Source organism: Equus przewalskii, chromosome 28 (assembly GCF_037783145.1).
Source record: "Equus przewalskii isolate Varuska chromosome 28, EquPr2, whole genome shotgun sequence".
NCBI classification, from domain to species: Eukaryota; Metazoa; Chordata; class Mammalia; order Perissodactyla; family Equidae; genus Equus; species Equus przewalskii.
The window spans coordinates 5,569,561-5,588,252 of record NC_091858.1 but is presented as its reverse complement, the minus strand read 5'-3'; the positions used below and the strand labels follow the sequence as shown (position 1 = coordinate 5,588,252).

The 18,692-nt window shown below is 31.5% G+C and overlaps 1 protein-coding gene across 4 annotated transcripts in view; it reads left to right on the top strand.

Annotated features, from left to right (window-relative positions):
- The window catches only part of LOC103541927 (disintegrin and metalloproteinase domain-containing protein 2), a 134,001-nt gene that overhangs the window by 3,841 nt on the left and 111,468 nt on the right, over nt 1-18,692 (top strand). For all 4 annotated transcript variants that reach the window (XR_011534412.1, XR_011534411.1, XM_070599078.1 and 1 more), the window contains exons 3-4: nt 3,521-3,576; nt 13,538-13,616. Coding sequence is in view for 2 of the 4 variants with exons in the window: in XM_070599078.1 (XP_070455179.1) it covers nt 3,521-3,576; nt 13,538-13,616 (135 nt within the window). In the remaining 2 variants the exon portion in view is untranslated. The remainder of the gene's footprint in view (nt 1-3,520; nt 3,577-13,537; nt 13,617-18,692) is intronic.

The following is an 18,692-nucleotide window of genomic DNA, read 5'->3' as shown; positions in this document are numbered from 1 at the left end:
AGCATTAGAAGCAGAAAAATTATTGGTCAAAGTTCAATACCATATGTGATAAAAATAATCTTAGCCTTAGAAGAGTATAACTGTGTTAATTTCGTAAAATAAACGTCCTCAAAGCTACAGCATACTTTATGACTAATAGTTAAACTAAGAGTAAAACATAAGAAGTTCTTTGACTATTATGAATAAAAGAAGGATGGCTATTATGACCTTTTCTAGTCAACGTTACACTGGATATTGTAATCTAGGAGTAAGATGAGGGAAAAGAATAAAAGACTTGGATATTAAAAATAAGAAGAAATATAGAATAAAAATAAGCGAAACACACACACATATACACACACACATATATAAACAAATATTTAATAATATTTATTGGTAAGTGACTCATTTTTGGCAAAAGTGTGTGTGTATTGTATAAACACCTCACATTTTTGGCAAAAGAGTGTGTGTATATACTTTTGCCAAAAATATGAGTTACTTACCAATAAATAATTTTAAGAAGATAAGGACCACTTTAGGATATAGTGAAGCTTTATTGAAAGACATTATACAACCACTAATAAAAGGAGAGAGATCATGTTGGCAGTGAATAATACTCAGTATTTTCTTAGGTTAATTTTCACCAAATCTATAGATTGACTGTAATTCCAACAAAAAATTTCATGGAAATTGGCAGGTTGATTCTAAAGTTTATATGGAATAGTAAAAGGTCAAAAATTGTTTACTTTGAAGACCAAAACAGTGATTCCCTTTAGTACATGTCAAAACATATTTTAAAGTTTTAGTAATTAATATAATGTGGGTATTGTCTAAGGACAGACAAATAAATTACTGGAACAGAGGAGAGTGCTTCCACAATAACTGCACACATATAAAAATGTATTCAATGTAATGGTATCATTAAAATCATTGGATGAAGAATGGACTAGTTGATAAACAGTGCAAGGCACAGTTGATTAACAGTATGGAATAAGAATAAACTGTATATTAATTCCACATCATACACCAAAATTGATTCAAGATAATTTAAGTGCATACATCTGAGAATAAAATACTAAATATTTGGAAGGCAAGATAGAAGATTATTTTTAAGACCTCTTAATAGGGAAGGATTAAATCATGGGGAAAAAAGCACAAATTCTTAAGTAAAAGATTTAGGAATATCTAGATTTAAATACATAAATAGCTACCATAAACAAAATGAGAAATGTTTAAGACTCACAGAAGATATTTGCAATCCAGATAACGCAAAGGGTATCTAGAATATATCAAGAACTTATACAAATAAATAAGATAAAAAGCAACAAAACAGAAACATGTACAAAGTTTAAACTACAACTAAGTGTTAAACTTGAGGAGGTAACAAACATCAAATAAATACACAAATTGAGAAATTTACAGGGAATTGTCAAATAAACACAATAGGGTACTATTTTACATCATCAATTACAAAAGTTAAATCTAACAAAACAATGTGATTAGAGGATATGAATAAAAGGGTAATACTGTCTGTGAATGTCTACACTGATACGATGGATTTGCAGGTTAATTTTAAATTTCAAGTGAAGTTGCAAAAGCATGTAGCTTTAAATAAAAGAAGTCCACTCATAGCTTTTTTGGAACATATGAACAAGAGGACATGTTCACAATCATTTAGTGGAGCATTGCTTAAAATAGTAAAACAAATAGAACTAAACATCCATTAATAGGATAGATGAATAAACTGTGCTATATTCAGAAATTGGAATATTATACCACAAATAAAATAAATGATAAAACTACATGTATTGATGATGATGATGGTAGCAAAAATTTGCATAGTGCTTACTATGTCTGAGGCAGTGTTTTAAGCAGCAGATATAATAATCTAGCAATGAAATGTATAAATTGTAGAAGAATTATATTTAGGTAAAGTTAAAATTTATGTAAAACAAAACCATCACTTAAATAAACATCCATAATTAGTATAAATATAAAAATATGCATGGGAATGATAAACATGAAATTCTGGATGTTGGTCAGCTGGGATGTAAGAAAGGGAATTAACCATGAGAGAGATACTGAGAATACTTCAAATTATTTTCAAATACTTGTAATGTTTTTATTTTTTAATATAGACATTGCAGATAAGGAATTTTATATAATTTTCTTTCATGTTTATTTGTGTGAAACATGTAACAATTAAAACTAATAATCAATTGTGGCTTATAGAGAAATTCAAATTCCTTTGAAAAAAACATCATGCATAAAGTTGAAATACTGAAATATTGAAAGCTTTCCTTTGGAGATCAAGAAAGAGACAAAGATGTCCACTATTATTTTTTCTATTTATCATTGTCCTGGAAGTACTAGCCAGTGCAATAAGAAAAGAAAACAACAAAAATTATGACTAGATATAATAATTGGAAAGGAAAAAATAATACTATTATTTGCAGATCAAATGATTGTATACAAAATAAAATCCAAAATAATCTATAGAAAATTAGAAATAATACAATAATTTAGTGAAGTCTCTGGAAACAAGGTCAAAATATAAAAATAAATTGCATTTCTATTCTGCATAACAAAAGTATAAAATGAAATTTTTAAGAATTACACTACATAAAAATCAAAATCTAAATAATCTAACAAAGATAAGCAAAATCTCCTCAATGGAGACAATAAAACAAAATGAGAGAAATTAAAGACTTAAATAAATTGACTATATCCCATGCTCACGTATTGGAAGACCCAATAACGTAAAGATGTCAAGGCTCCCCAAATTGATCTATAAAGACTAAATTGTCAATTTGTTAGACATCATTTCTTAATCTTAATAAAATAGATCAAAGAGTATTGCATCTAAACTTAGAACAAATTTTATAAAATCTACAAATATATTATGTGCTGTTAATTCTTCGCTATATAAATTTTCTCTTGAGTAATTTAGTTATACTCTTCCATTTTAAACATAAATTTTGCAATGGCCTCAATATTTATTAAGCTAAAACAATTATTGGATGGAAATCATCAATTTTTCAGATTCTGTTTTATTGGATAAATTTAAAAATTAATAGAGGCCGGCCCAGTGGCACAGCGGTTAAGTGCACACGTTCCACTTCAGGGACCCTGGTTTGCTGGTTCGGATCCCGGGTGTGGGCATGGCACCGCTTGGCACACCATGCTGTGGTAGGCATCCCACATATAAAGTAGAAGAAGATGGGCATGGATGTTAGCTCAAGGCCAATCTTCTGCAGCGAAAAGAGGAGGATTGGCAGCAGTTAGCTCAGGGCTAATCTTCCTCCAAAAAAAAAAAGTAAAAAATTACAAATTACACAAATTGTATTCTTCCATCCATTTCTATTATGAAAGCCAATGTTTTAATATCACATTCCATTGAAATAAATCACTGTTAAATTATAAATTTTCCTCTTTTTATTGTAGCAGTGTGCTTTAGAATGTAATTATCATTAATATAAAATAATAGCTTTCCTTTTTAACATTCTTCTCACTTTGCCTTTTCAATGTACTCTCCTGCCAGGTGTCCTACAACATTGTAATTGAAGGGAAGACATACACTGTGAACCTAAGGCATAAGTAGGTGATCTACATTATTTCATCACCTGTCTTTGTTCTATTTATAATTATCCAGAATGTAATTTTATTTTCATTTGTAAATATTTATAGTTACTGGCTGTTCATTTTTGTCTCTTATCTTCTGTTTTAAAAAATCCTTTTAAGTCTATATAATAAATATCTAGAACTGAATCCATAGTGTATGCTCCCATCTTCCTTCTTCCCAGGAGCACCAGATTTCTATTTGGCTATCCATGTGGTTTCATGGAAGATGAATTTTGATAATTTTCTATCAAAACATAAATATGACTTTTTTTCAAGTTCCCTTACATTCAACTTTATTTCAAAGAATATAGCAGATTTTTGGGTGGAAAGTATAGTGATAATTCTTCTAAAAATTAATTTATGTATAATGTCAGAATGTGTTAAAGACTTAGATTATAATTGTAATTAGCCAAATTCAATCCCATGCCAGCTGATGATTTTGGGGAAAACAAGCACATCGTACTAAGGAATAAAGAAAAATCAAAATTGTAATTGACTTTTTAAAAATGATAATAATAGGCTTCTATAAATAATGACAGGCAAAATCCTGCAAGTGAAGTTACCAAATCAACACAAAAATAAGAAATACATCTGCATCATTTCTAGAATTCATAGCTACAATTCTTCTATATATCATAAAATTTGGAAAATGTTTTCTTTATATAAAATGGATGATACTGTTTGAAAGAAGACATCAAAGCTGACTCAAAATTACTTCTTTCTGAAGAAAAATAATGCTACATTTTTGCAAGAAATACATAGGGAAAATCCAGACAGAATCTCACATCAGCTGCTACTTTGGAATGTCAACTGATGAACATGAGAGTGAGCTAGTGGTCAGGCCTAAAGCATCCTATGAGTAATTTCAGCATCACAGGTACAATATTGATTGAATGTTTAATATAGATTGAAATATGTAAGTATAATTGGTTAGAAATATAAGAAGACCTGAATTAAAATGCTATAATAGTACTTTGTCTTTTTTATATTAGGAAAAAAAGGTATAGAATACACAAGACAACTAATGATGATGTAATTGATGAATAACACATTATACATGCTACAATTAATTCTTTTCTCTCATGCAAGCAAAGCACATTTAAATAAAAACTATTATACACTAGAACACAAAAATCTTTTGAAGAGTAACCACATTCTCAATGACTAGCACAATAAATTTAGAACATAACTATAAATGTTTAATCAAATAAGAACCAGTTATTTGGAAATTAAATAGCAGTTACCATGTAACTCTTGGCTCAAAAAAATTCAAAACATTGTTGCAAAATATCAATAAAGTAAACACAAATAGAATGTTTTAAATCAGACATTTTAGATATGACCAAATCTATAGTTAAACTAAAATGCAAAGATTTTGCTGTTTTTACATTTTTATATGCAACAGATGAAAATAAAGTGAGTAACAATTGGAGGTGGGAGGGGAGTAGAATAAATTGTTGCCGGGTTGCCCATGCTGTTGGAGTCGTGAAGCCTTCCGTGACCATCGTTACTGGTCTGCCTCAAACTCTGGCAGCCCCTAGGCAGGGTATCTTGGTAGCTAGAGCTTGGTATCTCATGCTTAGGCAACAGTTTACACAGGAACAGGATGACACTACTTGCTATCTCAACAGACTAGGAGGCTTAGGCTTTGCGCAGAGTAGCACCAATCTCTGCCTTGTCATGGCAATTTGGCAGTCCCTGAGGGCCTTCAAACATATGAAATTGTCAAACTAGGCAACAATTTTATCACATTGCCCAAAGACATTCTTGCCAAACTCAGGAAGTGGACCCAGATTAGAATATTGAGAGTAACACTAATTCCAGTGAGTACTTCTGATATCTTTTAAGATGCTATAGTTTGTCTGTGATATCTTAGTCATGCATTTCTTTTTATCTCTATAAAGATTCTGTGATTTTTTCAGTGTAAAGATTAATATTCTTAGTTTAGTTCTGGAGACTTCTTGTCGATTGTTAAATTTATTATTCCCTTTTCCCCACTTACACTATTAACTTTTTCTGGAATGCTACTGAATCTGTAGTGGGGCCTCTCATTTGATGTAAACTTGGGTGAATGATCCTTTTGTTCTTCCAAGTAAGCTATTCCTGACTTACTTATTCTATCACACATGTTTCTAATGTACTCTTTCACATTTCCCATCATTCTTGGGATTATCCTTTATTCTGGGTAATTTCCTTGAATTTTAACTTACATTTTACTTTTTCTCTGTGTATGTTTAGTCTATGTTTAATAACAGAGTTTTTTCAATGACTGTACTTTTCATTTTTAGAATTTCTATACAAACATGCATATTTATGCTCTGCAAATCTCTTTTACAGATTCCATTCCTGCCTTTTTTTCATTTGAACATGAAAACCTACTTATTCTAGTTGGAGTTCCATTGTTTACTTAATAATTTTTATTTCTGTATCTAAGATTTCTCCCCATTTTCAAGCTTTGGATTTTTCTGTATGTTTGTAACTTTTGTTGATGAACTCCTTCCAGTGGACATTATCTTCCATGATCTTTCCTGAGCTTATTTTGGGCTGTAGAGACCTCTCTTTGAGAGCGGTTTTATAGATGCTTCTGCTTGATCCCTGCTGTGTCCATTAGCTGGGTCCAATGTTTATACTATCATTGTCTCAGGCTATTTGTAATCTGTACCATATCTGCATGAGATATAGTTGAGAGTTTTCATTTTTGCATGTGATGCTGTTTCTGCCATGGTCAGGACTGGGTAGCTTCTTTCTGTCCATGGTCTATGAACAGGAGGTATTGATTTTTCTGCTTCACAGTCACAAATTGCAGAGGACATTTCTAGCTTTGTGTTCTTTATTGGAAGCCCCACAATAATGTGTTCTAATACTAGGGGCAATTATCTCAAATAATGTGTTCTCATGCTAGGGACCAAAGGGTATTAAACCCTCCACTCCTAAGGCACAATTCTGGTCTAGATTCTGTCTTAGTTTGCACAGCATTACGTGTCACCTGCTCATTCTTTCAGCTGTGGCACTAATCCTTGCTTCTACAGCTTTGATCATTTCTTTAAAGCAAAAGTTGGTACATTTTTTTGTCAAAGGGCTGGATAGTAAATATTTAAGACTTTGAGCTCCATATCGTCTCTCTTGCAACTACTCAGTTCTGCTGTTGTGAAAGCTGGCATAGAAGATATGCAAATAGAAGGACATGGCTATTTCCAATATCACTTTATTTTCAAAAAACAAGTGGTGGGCCAGATGTGGCCTATGGGCTATAGTTGGTTGAGCCATTGTTTAAAGTATAGTCCATATGAAAAAATTATTAATATTGCTAATCAGTCATTGCTGTGTGTTGAGAGTGGAGATGGAGATAGTGGAATGGGTTTCCTTTCTTTCACAAAAATCACTACCAATTACCTTTATTTAGTTGTTGTTTTAATGTTTGTTGTGCAATATAATAAGCATAAATAAAAATACATGAAATATACTTAAGCAGTTAAATGAATAATTATGAAGTGAACATTCATGTAACCCCTGCCACCAAACGAAATACATTAACTGCACCCCAGAAGGCATGAGGACATCATTTTCCATCCCCCTTATTTGTAACCAATTTCCTGATTGTTGTGATAACCGTTTCCTTCATTTTATTTATTTTATTATCCTCAGTAATATATTTTCTTTTGGTTGTTTTTGAACTCTAAATAAATGAATCATAATTTTTATATTCTTCTATAGCTTACTTCAGTCACTCAAAATAATGTTCTTGAGATTTATAAATGTTGTTGCAAGTAATTCCAGTTTATTCATTTTTATTATTGTATAGTATCAATTTCATGATTATACAACAATTTGTTCTCTTATTTTGGACATTCTGTTTCTAGTGTGGAGATGTTAAAAATATTCAAATATGAAAACTCCTATATGTATTCTTTGGCACATGTGCACAAGATTTTCTAGACATATAATTAAGCATAGTTCTGGACTGTTAAATTATATGCATTATCATAATTATTATACATTTTCCCCAAAGCATTGTAACAATTTATATGCCCCTCTGAATTGCATATTCTGACTATAAATAATGGTAGATGTTTTAAGTTTTCCATAACTGATGATTATGTACTGATGTCTTACTGTGATTTAATGTGTATTTCTCTAAATCCAAATGTTTGAGTACTTTTTAAACATGTTTCAATCAGCCCCCTGGACTTTCCCCTTTGTGAAGTACCTACGTAAGACATTTGTACTTTTTTAAAACAAATTTCTAATCTGGCCTTTTCTTTCCTATTTTTAGAAATTCTTCACCTAAAAGTCCTTAGTTCATGATGTGTTTTTCAAATATCTTATCCTATTCTGTGCCTTGTGTTTTCACATTATGGTATTTTGGTAAGGAGAATTTTTCCTTTATGACAAATTATAGTTGTATCTTATATAAGAAATCCTTTCTTACTTCAAGGCCAATGACTAAATCTTATACAATCTTCTACAATATTTTGGTTTTGCCTTTCGTATTTAGGTCTTATTCTACCAGAAATTGACTTTAGAGAATACTGTGAGGTCAAGGACCAATTTAATTTTTACTCATGACTTCTCAATGTCTCAACAAGTTTGTCAAACCTTCTGTCCTTTCTGTACATATCTGCTGTGTGATGACTGTCGTATCTGTTTCTGGACTCAATTAAATAAATGTTTGGTCAATTTGTCTCTCTATAATAAATCTTAATAGCTTAAATATCAGGTCTTTCTGTCTTTTTCTTCATCGAGTGTTCTGGCTTTTCTTATTACTTTTCATTTTCATATATTTTAGAATCAACTCTTCCACAAAGAAATGTCCAGGGATGTTGATTGTGACTTCCTAGAATCTCCACAGCACTTTGGGAAAAATTGATCATTTTACAATGTGGTCTTTTCCTGTTGATGAGCATGGTATATCTGCCCATTTATTTAGATTTTAACACTACTCAGTATATTTTCCTGATATTCTCCTTTAAGATCTTGCACCTTCATTTATATTTTCTTTCTAGGTGTTGCATACTTCTGATGCTATTGAAAATGTTACATTTGAAAAATTTTGTATTCTAAATGTGTTTCTTGCATGTGGGACAATTGATTCTTACATATTATATATATATCCTTAAAACTTACTAAACTCTCTGGAGAATTCTAATAATCTGGTCTTGGCAATATTGTACAGTTATGATCACCTCATCATCTAATAAAAGCAGTTTTGTTTCTTTATTTCTAATCTGTAGGAGTTTTATTTACTTTCCTAGTCTTATTCTGCTGGGTACAGGGAATGACCAGTATAATAGTGGATAGAGTAGAGACAGACTACATTATTACCTTGTTCACTAGATCAAATAGAAATATTTCAGTGTTCATCATTATGCATGATATTTTGATTGTCATAAAGATAGTCATTCCATTCTTTGTTTGCCAAGTGTTTCCATAAGTAATGGACGTTAAACTTATAAAACACCCTTTACATCTGTTGATGATCATATGTTTTGTTTTAATCTGTTACTATAATTAACTTCCTAATATTAAACTAACCCTTATTTAATGAATGAACCCTAAATAGGTTTTGACATATTATCTTTCTGCATATTATTTGATCAATTGAATTTATTAGTATTTTATTTAGAATTGTTTTATGTATAATTACAGTTATGATTGTTCTGTGCAGAAATTACACTGGGTTGTATAATTAAAAGGACTCAAAAATATTTATTACATAACAATACAGATTTATTTCAGAAAGGATATAATGCAACAGTAGGAAGAAGAAAGCACAAGGCAAGATTAGGGAGTTCTCATAGTTGCACAGAGGGCCTTCATTCTCAGGAAACCCATGGCTTGAGTTAACTGATGGGTCTTTTCTATCCTACTGGTCACAGACACAAAACTAGTTAAAAAAATATATAGAATTAATCTATATTTTTAAATAGCAATATAAACAGACTGATTCAGACCTTTAGGGGAGTTTTTTTATGCTAAACAGAATATTATAAATCACTATTTAGTCGATTTTATTTCTATCTTGGCCAATGGTCAGTCCCATGGTTCCAAGCATCCCAGGAGATAATCACAGGTCTGGCACAGAGCAGCTGCAAGTCAACCCTATGGTTATAGCTTATAATTACAACTTATAATAGTCTCTTCTCAGGTTATCTTTTCACTTTCTATCCCTGGAGAATGACTTGAAGAGTACCCCATCTTTTCCTGGTTTCTGAAATGTTGAATGTTGGGTAATACTCACTTGTAAAAATAACTCCACCTGGAATTCCCTTGTTTAGAAACTTTTTTGACCATCAATTTAATTTCTCGAAAAGTTTTATGATTGTGCAAGTTTTCTACTTCTTGAGTCTGTTTTTATACATAACATTTTTCTAGATATTCCTCCATTTAATTTAACACTTTGATTTATGGTATATATCTGTTCACACTATCCTCTTATTTTTTCAAAGACTGGTCTTTCTGAGGTCTTTCACCCTCTTGTATTCTAATACTAGTTATTTCATTCTCTTTTCTTTTTTCTTTGACAAATCTCAGCATAACTTTGTCAGTTTAATAACCTTTTCCATGAACTCATTTTTGTTTTGTTGATCATCTGCATTGTATGATTTTTGTATTATTGCTTTGCTTCTATTTCTTTGTGTTTATTTTGATCTTTGTTTATAACTTAAATTCTAAGTTGACTACCCATCAATCATTATTATTTTCTAGTTTAAGAATTAACTCTAACTTTTTTCTCTAAATACTTTTGATATGTAGAATTTTCTCTACTTTACTACTAGAAAATATTTTCTAGTTTATATTGTGTTTCTTCTTTGCCCCATGAATTATTTCATTGTATCTCTTAGTATCAATGCATGTGGCCCCTTTCTAGTTATTATTTTAATAATTTTTTGATCACAGAATGTTCTCTGATTTCAATCCTTTAAAATTTGTTGAGACTTACCTTGTGATATAATATATATTCAGTTTTTGTAAATGTTCTATGTGTACAATAAAATGGCATGTATTCTGCAATTACTTACTACAATGGTCTTTTTAAATAATAACAAAATATTTCCATATTCAAACTGATTTTTTCATTTATTCTATTATTTGGTAATATGTACCTATATGAAAATCTTCCACAATGATTTTAAAATTGATGTTTCCTTGGATTCTGTAAATTTTGAATTATATATTTTGAGATTATAAAAATGTAAAATAAAATTTTTAAATAGTTTATCGTTCTAGTCAATAAAATTTTGACATTATGAAGTGACCATTTTCTAGTAGCATTTTGTCGTTTTAATTTATCTGATGTATACATAGTTACATTAAATTTCTTTTGTTTAGTATTTGCACACTATACTTTTCCTGTTATTCCTTTTCAATTTTTTTATCCAGTCTGGATTTATTGAGTCTGAAATTTTTTCTTTTAATCAGTCCAAATTATGATTTTTACTTTATAGTTATTCTTTTCATATTTTAAAAGAAATCTTTGTCTACCTACCATCCTCAATCCAAGCTATCATTTTCTTCTTATGTTTTTTATTGTTTTTACTTTCATATTGAGCTCTAGGATTCATCCAGAATTGACGTTCTTGTATTTTGTGAGCATAGGTGTCAGTATTCAATTATATTTTTCATATTAGCATCCAAGGCATGCAGCACATGCTATTGAAAAAAAAAGAAACTTTTCCTCACTGAACTGTAATGTCATCTTTGTCAAAAATCAAATGACTGCTTATGAAGGGATCTCTTTCTGGAGTCTTTTTTCTGTTAGTTTACATGTTTATTCTTGAGCCCTTTTCATCTATAGCAATAGCGCTCAGTGTTAATTACTATGATCTTAGCAGAGACCTGGAGGCCCAGCCTCGTTCTACAGTTTGAGATGTCTTTGACTTATTTAATCCTTTGATTATTTTATAATTTTTGAAATAGTTTTATTATTCTTTTCTTTTTTACCTTTTATATTCCTTTTTTCTTTAGTTTTCTCCATTTTAATGAATCTGTTATTTCATATTACATCATTTTTCCCTCAAATTCTTTGTTAAACATTCTTTTAGGAGTTTCTCTAGATTTACATGTTAACCCCTAGGTTGTTGACTCTAATATATATTATTATTTTTACCAGTTACGCTTTTTAGTTAGATCATTAAAACTTTTAGTTCCACTTACATTTGTGTACTTTTTCATTATTTTTTTCAAACATCATAATCCTGCATACTTTTAAATTCTAATGAGATGTTACTACTAATTTTTGTACAGTCATTATTTCTTTATATTTCACCATAAATTTACCCATTTTACTGCTCTTCATGTTTTTCTACATTTCTATTTTCATCTGCAGTTAATTTCTATGTGTCTCAGAAGTTCTTTAAATTTCTATTGTAGGTCTGCTTATTTTTAATTATATTTGCTCGTGTTCATTGTTAAATATTTACTCAGCCTTATTCTTAAAAACTTTTTTATGAGAATAAATTCTAGGATAACTTTTTAAAAATAACTTTAGGTCTTTAAAATTATCATTCCATTTTCTTCTGGCTTTCTTCATTTTTATTGACAAGGTAGCTGTTGGTCTTATTGCTCTTTCTTTGAAGATAACACCTTTTCTTTTTCCTATTGATATCTTGAAGATTTTATTTTGGTTTTAGTGAGTCTTTTGAAAAATATTTGGGTGTGATTTTTCTTTGCTTGTATAGTGCTTGAATTACGTAAAGCTTATTGATTCTGTATCATCCGTTTTAAAAATATATTTGCTACTATTTTCAGAGATTTTAAGTTTAGCTCCTTGGTTGCTCTGCACAAATTCAAAATTTGGCAAATGATTTTACAAGGAGAAGAGCTATGTATTTGATTCACTCAAATGTTTAGCATCTTCATCCCAGGCCTGCATGACCACCAAAAGTTATACTTATTTTTAGGCTTCTGAGTAGAGGCTTTCTCCTTGGGCCAAACATAGATATTTGGTTTGTTTCTTCACCAAAAAACAGTACCTGCATGTCACCAGCTAAATCTCCTTATTGGACTTTCAACTTAGAATTTATGTGTTCCCTGGATCCCTACCTCCTGTGGATAATTTTCTTTTTTGTGACAACAAGAATACAAAAAATTTTACTCTGCTTGTCAGTGGTTTGTCTCATTGACCTTTTGCTTCAACAAATCCAGGCTGACATTGCAATCACAAATCTTTATATTATACTTATTGGGAAAGCGAAAATGGGATACCTACACCCACCCTTTCTCTCTATAGAGAGCCTTTTAAGCCTATTTATGCCATATTTACAAATAATATATTTTAATATGAGATCTCCATCTAATCTGTTGAATTCATGCTCTATTAGTTCAATATTTATTGACCATTTGTTATTTTCAAAATATTCTTCTAAGTGCTTGAGATGGATTAGTAAACAAAATGGATACAAATCTCTGAGTTTATATTGTGATCTGATGCAGCTAATAATGATATAATAAATGGATTAGGAAGAATGTTAGAAGGTGTTAAATGCTTAAGCAAAAACATATACCAAAGTAAGAATTATCGCTTGGCAATCCTATGTGTTGATAACTGGGAAAGTGGCATATTTTTTTTTAACAAACTTGTGAAGATAACCTCACTGAGAAGTTGATATATAAGCAAAGACTTGAAGTAGGTGAGACAGTGAATCTTGCTGAAGAACATCCCAGGAAGGTGCAAATATCCTGAGGCAAAAGCTTGCCTCTTGTGTTTAAAAAACAGCCAGATGGACAGTGTGACAGTAAAGTGAATGAGGAGAGTTCTGAAGACTAGGATTTTAGAGTAAAATTAGAACAAAATCCATATATTCAGAGAATTTATCTCTGTGTTTCTCTATCTCTCTACCTACCTATTTATGAAAAATATAATAAAATGAATATCTTCTCAAAAGAAAAGCTTAGGAAATAAGTTTTCCATTATACACGTTTTATCTTTATTTTACAGATCTTTTTTACCTAATACTTTTAGAGTTTATGGTTATGATCGTACAGGAAGTATGAAACCTCTTGAAGAACAAATTCAGGTATGATTTTTATTGTCTATTTTACCTTTGTTATGTGAGTTTCTGTAATCCCTTTATTTAGGATCCACATGTTGCTAGAGTACAGAGGGATGGGGTTATATTTTGTTTTGGCATGAATTTAACGATTTTCTTTTGATGATGTGTCTTGAGTTATACCTGGTACACAGATGATTAACCAAACCAAATGACTGTGATGTTTTTAATTTATTTTTTCATGCTGATGTATACGTATGTGCTTATGTACTTGTGGCAACAGGGTTGAATATGTCGTGAAATACTTAAAATGAAAAAATATGACTTGAATCAAGAAAGCTAAATCTAGGAAGAAAAAAAAGAATCCAAGACTTGTCTTATTTTCGGGGATCAAATAAATGCACATGGAATTTCATGCACATTTAGGAACATATTAAATTTTCATATATTTGGAACACTCGGAGCTTCATTTAATAATGTCTGTAATTTTTTATAAAAATAATAGAGAAGTATGCACAGAATTGCAGGAATTACCCATACCTGAAATGCTATTTTTCTTTTTACCTTTGCCCTGCCCTACCAATTCCTGTTGTTTTTTTCTATTTGCATTTCTGATTTCTATGTAGTGAATCAACCAGTATGTTAAAATTAAAGCATTTTTATGGAGACTAAATTTTTAAAAGAAATAATACATATTGTGAGTTGCTTTAAATTTTACCCAACAAAGCAGGCAAATATATGTTAGTCATCTATGGAGTAGTCTATACATATATATAAATAATCCTTCGTGTCAAACAGTGTTGTGATATATACATATATATGTATATGTATATATATGTGTGTGTGTGAGAGAAAGAGATATATGCAGATATATATGTATATGAATGGGTTGTATATGTAGGTGTGTGAGTATTTGTGTGCGAGAGAGAGAGAAAGAGAGAGAGAGAGAGAGACAGAGTTAGAATCAGAGACAGACAGATATACAGGGCTACAATGTCCCACACTTGAATTTCATATAATTCTGCCATACCTAACGTGTAACTCTGCTTCCTACCTTCCAGCAGGCAACCCTGAGAGATAAATGTAAAGTTAAAAGGACAAACCAGAGAATGCTTTATTAATAACCTAAATGTAGTAAGTTGTTGAATGTTGGCATCAAATGTAATGAATATATGTGCCATATAGATAAATTATGCTCTGCAAAGCTGCATGCCTATCTCCAGTGTAGGAAAAATCAGGAAAGCTTATTAAATAAGGTCAAAACCAGGTAAATTTGATTTTCATGAATTCTACAGATGATTTTCATCCCTAAAAGTCATATTATCTTGGTAAATACAGACTTATCTACAAAAGAATAAATCAGCCAGTTAAACACAGAAAGAATTTATTCCCTGTATGTAGAGCTTACAAGTGTAGGCCATTCATCATTGTCGTAGACTTTATGATCTCTCCAGGACAAGCAGAGAGATATTCATCATGAGTAAAAGCTAAAATTGCCAGGATGGCATAACAATCCAAAATGTATATGCACATAAAAATGGACCTCAAATTACAGGAGGCAGAAATTAAAGACGAAATAGATAAAATATTGCTATAATTGAAGATTTAAACATTCCTCTCTCAATGATTGATGAATGAAGTAGAAAGAAACTCAGCAAGTATGTTGGTGACTTAAGCAGATCTATCAATCAAGTCGACCTAATCAACTTTTATAAGAGATGATACACAATAACAAGAGTGTACACATTCTTTTTGAATGCAGATAGAATATTGAACAAGACATTATAAAGGAAAACAGTGCAAAAGAATGGCAAGGCTAAAAATTAAAAAACTATAGAAGGAAATTGTGTAATAATAATAATAAGCCTTTTGATTCCTCCATGAAAATTTTATCCTATGTTGACCTAAAAATGATTTGTTTATTGATTTCCAACTTTTGCAATCACTGTATTTTTAAGGTCGATATAACAGTTATTGTTCCAAAGAGTTAGAAATGTTATCAATCTGGGTAATGCAAACAATGTTTGGAAGAAAGTGGACAAAACTTGCTGGAAAGGTAGATGTATTTTACCTTAATCACATAAAGTATGATTCATAAAGTCCTATGTGGACCCACAATCAAAAAAATACAAAATAGTCCATTATGATGATATGTCAATGAAATATGTAAAAAGAAATGAGACGCTGTTTTAGTCTGTCTAGTTAACATAAAGAAACCACACAGTAATTTAAACAGGGAAAGTTTAATATAAAGAGTTATTAACAATAACAGAGGTTAGAGTGAAAAATAAGAAGTGAAAAAAAACTCTAAAGAACATAGGAATACCAGATACAAGAAGCAGCTGGAAACCCTAGGCCTGGGCTAAGGAAGACAATCTCCTCACCCTAGAGTTGAGATCTAAATCTTGTTAAAAGGGGCACAACCATGGGTCTCTGAATAGCAGGAAATCACTGTAGTGCTGTACCAACAGATCTTACTGTAAAATTTTTCTTTAGAACTTTCTGGAAATCTGCCCTTTGCAGTAGCCAGGAAATCTGTTCACAAGGAATTATTTTACCAAAGCCACTCTGCTATGAAAGGAGAGGGGCCTGGATGATGGAAGGAAATACTGGCTGATGAGTGATAGTGGCCACCACACTGAAGAATCTGGGTACTGGAGAATCTCTAAGCACTGAGGGATCCTGGTGTTGCTATAATCTGTTCACTCTGTAGGAGCCTACCCAGTTTGCATACTGGAACCAGAATGCAAAGCTCTATTCTCATGCTCTCCAGCAACCTTTACTGGTAAAGTTTCAGTGCCATCTGGCAAAGAAAGAAATAATTGAGGGGCCCAGATTCATTTACATAAAGCAGGCAAAAGGTCAATTTGAAGCTGAGTGGCAATACATAAATAATTGACTACTCAGCTTCCATATGCACTCTTTTATACACATTTGAACTCTGTAAAACAACAAAACCCTCCTACATTTCTATTTAACAAGATTCAACTATCTTTTTTTATGGTGAGGAAGATTGACCCTGAGCTAACATCTGTGCCGATCTTCCTCCACTTTGTATGTGGGACACCACCACAGCATGGCTTGATGAGCAGTGTGTAGGTCTGCACCAGGGATCCAAACCCACGAACCCTGGGTCACCAAAGCAGAACATGCAAACTCAACTACTTCACCACCAGGCCAGCCCCTCAGCTGTCTTTTTTATAAGTGAAGAAATTTTCACCCTTTCTCCAAAATGAGAAGGCACACAATCAGAAGAGTCATTGTCTTTATTGCTAGTTATATTAATTTCTCCTCAAATTCAGTCACAGTCCTACTGAATACTATGTTAACTAGAGAATGAATTGTAAAGTTATCCTCCAACAACTTGTATTTAAAGTAATAAGAAGAGGAAGGTAAAGAAGAAGAAAATGGCCAGCATATACATGTAAACAGATACATACACATTTAACAAGCAAAGAGAAAATATGCAAAGCTACTGTAGTTTCATTTCTGTAATAAACCATGATTGCTATTTATGGCTTCTTTTTCCCGGCACCTATTCCCCATTTCAGTTGCTTTCAGCAGGAACCTCAGCTTGTTAAAGATATTTACCTAGCAGAATGGTGCAAATCTTTATTCCGAAAGAGTCTGCATCCTTAATCATACTTTGTTTTGGTTGCTGTCATAATCAACTGGGTTCAAAACGTAACCTTTCTTGTCTCCATTGGTAAAAGCAAATGCTTTCCCTTTGACATTCAGAGTTAGTCATTCTAGCCACTAGATTAGCCTGTTTGTTCAGTGGCATAAGGAGCTCAAAATATCCAGCTGGAAGTTTCATCTTCCAAATTAGTGAAACTGTTATTATGTCCCCTGGTGGATGAATTCCCCAATGGGTACTAGGAGCTAAAGGTTACTGGTATGTAAAGCGAAAATTCTACAAGAGTTATTAGGTATAATGGTGAGAGGAGACACTCTTATTTCTGTCAGGAAATTGTTGACACCCTAATTGCTGTCAGGAAACCATGCCATGTAATGGTCTCTGATTCAAACATAAGACCAGCCTTTCAGACTAATGTCTCCCAACTGGCGTGGTAAATGCATTTTCAGTAACCTAGTCTATCTTTCAATTAGGCCAAGTGCTTCCAGATGATGTTAGAGTATATGGTAAGACGTTAATTTCAGGTACATAAACCCATTGCTGCACTTCATTTGCTGGGAAATAAGTTTCTGTATCAGACACAATGCTGTGCAGACTGCCACGACAGTAAACAAGGCATTCTATGAGTCCATGAGTGCTGGTGGGGGAAGAAGCGCTATTGATAAGGAACGCAGTTTGTATATGTTTTAGGAATTTGTCCATTTATCTACATTATCTAATGTGTTGTCATACAATTATTCTGAGTATTCTCTCATACTCATTTTTATTTCTGTAAGGTTGGTAGTAATATCCTGCTTTAATTTCCAATTTTAGTAATGTGAGTCTTCTCTTTTTTTCTTATTCAATCTAGCTAAAAGTTTGTCAGTTTTGTTTATCATTTCAAAGAGCCAGTTTTTGGTTTCGTTGATTTATTCTATTCTTTATCTATTATTTATTTTATTTCACTCTAATCTTTATTATTTCCTTTCTTCTGCTTGACTTAGGTTTAGTTTGTTTTTTTTCCAGTGGATGGTTAGGATATTTATTTGAGATCTTTTTTCTTTCTTAATATATGAATTTATCCATATAAAATTTATCTCTAAGTACCACTTTAGCTGCATCCCATTAGTTTTAGTGTGGTATGGCTTCATTTTCATTTATCATATTTTCTGTTTTTGAATTTTATTTCTTCTTTGACCCACAAGTTATTTAGGGATGTGATGTTTAATTTCCACGTATTTGTGAGTTTCTCTAAATTTTTCTGTTATTTCTAATTTTACACATTATTATCACAAAACATGTTTTATTATTTGTATACTTTTAAATGAATTGAAGCTTTTTTATGGCTTATCCTGTGGTCTATCCTGGAAAATGTTCCATGTGCACATAGGAAGAATGTTTATTGTGTTGTTATTTGGTGGAATGTTTTATAGATATCTGTCTGCTAGGTTTAGTTGGTTTATGGTGTTTTCAAGTCTTGTATTTCC